The sequence below is a fragment of the Eurypyga helias genome, unplaced genomic scaffold (genome assembly GCF_000690775.1).
Source record: "Eurypyga helias isolate BGI_N326 unplaced genomic scaffold, ASM69077v1 scaffold32653, whole genome shotgun sequence".
NCBI classification, from domain to species: Eukaryota; Metazoa; Chordata; class Aves; order Eurypygiformes; family Eurypygidae; genus Eurypyga; species Eurypyga helias.
The window spans coordinates 22,159-26,977 of NW_010243596.1; the positions used below are offsets into that span (position 1 = coordinate 22,159).

Here is a 4,819-nt window from a genome sequence, read left to right on the forward strand (position 1 = left end):
AAGCAGCATGTCTGAACGAGTGCACTCTGTCTGCTTCCTAGACCTACGAACAGAGGAAAATAGTGGAGTTCACTTGCCATACAGCCTTCTTTGTCAGCATTGTGGTTGTGCAGTGGGCAGACTTGATCATTTGTAAGACCCGAAGAAACTCCGTCTTCCAGCAGGGGATGAAGTAAGTCAGGCTGTCCATGGAGGGTTTAAACTGGATCCTCCATCCATCATGTGACATTCTAGTTCTTTGTCCCAGCAGCGTCTGGGCATCTTGGCATAAGTCTAACAGTCTGTTGCCTTGGTAGTGGATAGAAGAGGGACTGGATGCTCTCGTTGTCATAGTACCTGCTGCAGTCGTCGGACTGAGAGCGTAATGCTGGCTGCTGCTGGCACTGTCTGGGAGCTAGCCCGCCTCCAAGGACAGTGACGTGCTCCAGCACCCAGCCTTGTGTGTCAGCACAGCACCTGGTGCATCGGGAGACCTGGTGGCCTCAACCCCTGCCTCCCTCCGAGTTTGCGATGGATGCAATTGCTGGTTGACTTAGTTGTGAACTGGAAGTTCACTGTCTAGAGACATAAAAGACCCCCATGACAGCTGTGCCATCAGCTTGGATGGCCTGATAGCCCCCACCTGATGGACTTCTGGGCTAGACCAGAATGTCTGTTTTTCCATTTGCTACCATGCGGCAACTGGGTGTGGCTTTTAGCTGTCATCTGTGACAGTGCTTTGTCCTTGACCACCTTTCTGTTTCTGCCAGGAACAAGATCTTAATATTTGGTCTCTTTGAGGAGACTGCTCTGGCTGCTTTCCTCTCCTACTGCCCTGGAATGGATGTTGCCCTAAGGATGTACCCTCTCAAGTAAGTTGCATCACGCTGTTTGCAGCAGGCTGTACCACAGAACAGTGCTGCTTGGCTGGGGAGACGGACAGCAGTGACCGCGAGCTCGCGGAGCATAAAACCGAGTCTTAACCCAGAGTTGCTCAGGCTAGAGGGTATGAGTGACCCTCCGCTGTCGTGTGGGCACACTGGGGGTTTGCTTTGCTTTACCGCTTATGGAATGTTTATGGGGAATTTCAGTTTGGTGCCCTGCTGAAAATTAGCAACACAGCTGTAGCAAAGCTGCTCTTGTATTTGCTTGCATGGGGTATTTTTATGGGTAGGGGACTGCACCTCCAGAGACATAGGCCAGGTGCTGCCTCTTCAGTAAAGAACTGGAGATGGGGTCTTGTGCCTTTTCCTGCCTTCCACAGAAATGGCACGAGTAGCAAAGTCTCTTGAAAGATGCAGCCTAGGTGCCGATGACCGGTTGGTGCCTGACAGCTTTCTGAACAGCTGGGAGGGCGCCAGCATCTTGAGCGTTGCTCAACAGCGTTGCAACACTTTGTGGCAGGGTTCAGCCTCCCAACTTGGAACAGTTTAAGTGCCACAAAATTTTCATGGCCAGAAACCAAACCCCAAACCCTGGTATGTCTTGCGTTCCATTCGGAAGTGTCGTCTGGAGTTTGGTGCTGAAGTGTGAGCGTTTCCTAACGAGAAAGCTGGCCTCTGCCCAGTGCCTGCAGCAGCCAGATGTTAGCGCGTGCAGATCATGAGGGAAGCCAGCGCAGTTCAAGTGAGCAAGGCTGTGGGCACAAAGGTTATGTGTGCTTACAGGAAATGTTGCTGGAGTCGTAGGTGGGGCGGTACAGAGATGAGCAAAGGTGCTGTGACACACCTCGTGTTGGAATTAATAGCCAAAAGTGGATTAACCTATTGCAGCAGTAAACTTGGTGGGAATTGTTGGCTTGGAGGGTTCTGGGCTGAACGGCAGCCTTCTGGGAGCTGGCAAGCTGGGACGTGCCAAGCCTTCCCGCGCTCTTCTGTGCTGTCAGGTGGGAGCTCTGCTAGGCAAAGAGCATCTCCGCTGCCTGTGTGCTCACCGTCTCCTCTCCCAAACAGGCCGACCTGGTGGTTCTGCGCTTTCCCGTACTCCCTCCTCATATTCCTGTATGATGAAGTCAGGAAGCTCATTATCAGGCGCAACCCCGGTGGTAAGAACACGCTGCTGATCCGTGCCTTTCCTTCCCCACCTCCTTGTGCTCTGTGGGAGCTCTGACAGTGCCCAGGGACTGCCGGGGTCGAGTGCTACGCGGGGGTGTACTTTGTGTGTTCCCCTCCTCGGCGTTAAAAGTGCAGCTGGCTTAAATTGCGGACTTTCTCTGTCCCTCTCCCTGCATCCTCCCGCAGTATATGAAAGTACCAACGCGCTCCAGTCTCGCGAGAGACTGACTGATGCTTGGGTAGCTCTAGAGTGCTGGAACAGGGCTTGCAAGCTGCGCCAAGAGTTTGGCAAGACCTTTCCATGGCGATGGGTCACTTACTAGCTCAGGAGCTACGGTGCAAGCTTTCAGAGCTGAAAAGGAGCTCTCGTGAACCTCATGCTCGGTTTGCCCTAAGCCTAACTCCTCCTTCCTCCTTGTCCTTTAGGTTGGGTGGAAAAAGAGACCTACTACTAAAAAGCGCCTGTAAAACATTCCACGCACAGCCCATGCCACCTCTCCACCATCTCCCCTGTGTGTGTACTTCATCTTCGCCAGTGCAGAACCGCCCGGGTAGGAGCGAGCTGAAACTAAAGGACGCCTGAAGAGACATGGACTGGAGGAGAGAGCGAGGGGGAGGTTGGGGTGGGGGGAGTGTCCGACCATCAGTCCATGGGGATGACAGTTTGAGTGGTTTTATGTGCCTTTTTGTTTTTGTAAAAGGAAACTGAAGATTTTATATGTGGATTTTTACAAATAAAGATGGATTATAAGAGGATGCCCCCACATGGTCTGAGGTGGATGTTTTTTCTCAAAGCAAAACCTGGTTTTGGGGCGGCCTCCCCTCCTTACACCAGGGTTGGTGGTGACAGCGTGGGTGAGCCCCTCGCCCTTTTGTCTCAGGGAAGCAGAGCTGCTTGACCTGGAGCCAACAGCGTATACGGTGTTTAGAAGCCCTGGTGCATCCCACGCTGTAGCTCGGTGCCCGGCGTGATGAACTGCTTGCACAAGCACCGGGAAGCTTGTTGGCCTCTAACTACGCACCTTGGCTACTTCCCGCAGATGTGGCGTTGGGAGGAGCTGACGGCTGGATGTCTGCTCCGGCCTGCCTTAAGGGGCTGGCTTCTGCTGAACAGCACGTGGATCTCAAAATTCTGGGGCTGATTTTTCCTGCCTGCTTTGCCAGATAAAGGGAGACTGTTTCCTCGTGTCCTCTGCATGCATGCACTTGTGCTGGTGTGGCACTTGCCCCGTCCTTGAACGGGCTGGTGCCTGCAGCAGAGTGAGGGCAGAGGCTGATCGTGGCTATGGGATCCTCCACCTTCCATTCTGAGGAAGGCATGGCTGTTTGGGCTCCAAGTTGGCTCCGTGGGCTGAGGTGGGGTCATGCTGCTTCCCCCTGCGCATTCCTGAACTGCTGGTCTGCGCTCCCCTTAGCTATGCATCTGCCTCTGTAAAGGCCCGCTGCAAACCGCAGCCCTGAAAGGATCTGCAGTTAAAGCTCATCGGGTCATCCCTCCTTCCTCGTGGGTTGTGGTTTGTATTTTAAAGCCAGGCCACTTCTCACGTACTGAATGGCCTACGTGTGAAGAGAGCGCTAGGGAGGGAAGAAACGAGAGCCTGAGGGTGGCAGCAGTTTTGACTTGTCTCAAAAAGCGAGACCCCCAGTTGACAACCATTTCTAAAACAAGCAGTCTCCCGCTTGTTGCGGCCCCTGCGGACAGCCGATGGATGCAGCGGGGCTTGGGCTGATCCTAGCTGGGAAGGGGAGACGAGGAGTCGTGCTAAGGGAAGAAGGTGGCATGAGTTTTCCTGGTGGCCGAGCAGTGATGCAGAAGTGCCACTTGTTCCATCCAAGCGTGACGCGTGCTTGAACTTTCTGCTGAGGGCCTGAGACTTCAGAACCCCGCGGCAATGAAGTGGCAAAATCAGCATTGCTTGTCTCATGTAGGTGAAAACAAAAAGGGACCTGTTCTTCCCTCCCGGCGTTTCAGCTTTAAGCAGCCTTAGCACAGGCCTCTCGTTAGAAGAAGAGGTTTAGGTGAGGGGGGAGCCCTGAAGGCCCAGCTGCCCCCTCGAAGCGCAGCCCCTTCCAAAGCGTGGGCAGGTTGCTGATGGCCTTGTGGAGCTGAGAGGAGGGAGGACCGGGCATCCCGTACCTCTGAGCGCCTGTGCCAGAGCCGAGCCCGCGCTCTGCGAGCTCCCACAGTCCCTCGCCAGGCTGTCCTCGTGCCGTGGTGCAGCCGATGCCCCTTTGCAGCCAGCTCCGCCTCTTGCAGGGAGTAACACCTCACCGGGATGTCTCCCGCCGTCCAGCAGCACCTCTCGCGTTTCATGCTGTCACGTGCCAGTCTAGTTGGGATCTCCCAAAGGAAAACTAAGGCCAAGCCTGGAGCAAGCACTGGCTGATGCTAAAGGAAAGCTTCACCCTGCCGTGACTGCTTTAACACCCTGGCCTGGTTAAGGGACTGGGGCAAATGGGGGTCCGATGCTTGGGGAAGGGAGCAGGTAACCAGGGCTGGGGTCTGCTGAAGGCAACACAAGGGGCTTTATATCAGCCCTAGATGTTGATCAGTATTTACAAGCTGAGGGATGCACAGTAATTAGAGACTAAAATTAGTCTCTCTGCTCTGGTGAGACCCCACCTGGAGTGCTGCATCCAACTGTGGAGCCCTCAATATCAGAAGGATATTGACCACTTGGAGCGAGTCCAGAGGAGGCCACGAAGATGCTCAGAGGGCTGGAGCACCTCTGCTATGACGAAAGGCTGCGAGAATTGGGCTTGTTCAGCCTGGAGAAGAGGAGGCT

General features: G+C 54.5%; 1 protein-coding gene across 1 annotated transcript in view; it reads left to right on the forward strand.

Moving 5' to 3' along the window:
* LOC104508023 (sodium/potassium-transporting ATPase subunit alpha-1) overlaps nt 1–2,797 on the forward strand; it is an 18,772-nt gene extending 15,975 nt beyond the window's left edge. The window contains exons 19-22 of the mRNA XM_010149492.1: nt 42–172; nt 750–851; nt 1,932–2,023; nt 2,460–2,797. Coding sequence (XP_010147794.1) covers nt 42–172; nt 750–851; nt 1,932–2,023; nt 2,460–2,488 — 354 coding nt within the window. The 3' untranslated portion in view covers nt 2,489–2,797. The remainder of the gene's footprint in view (nt 1–41; nt 173–749; nt 852–1,931; nt 2,024–2,459) is intronic.
* The last annotated feature ends 2,022 nt before the right edge of the window (nt 2,798–4,819 follow it).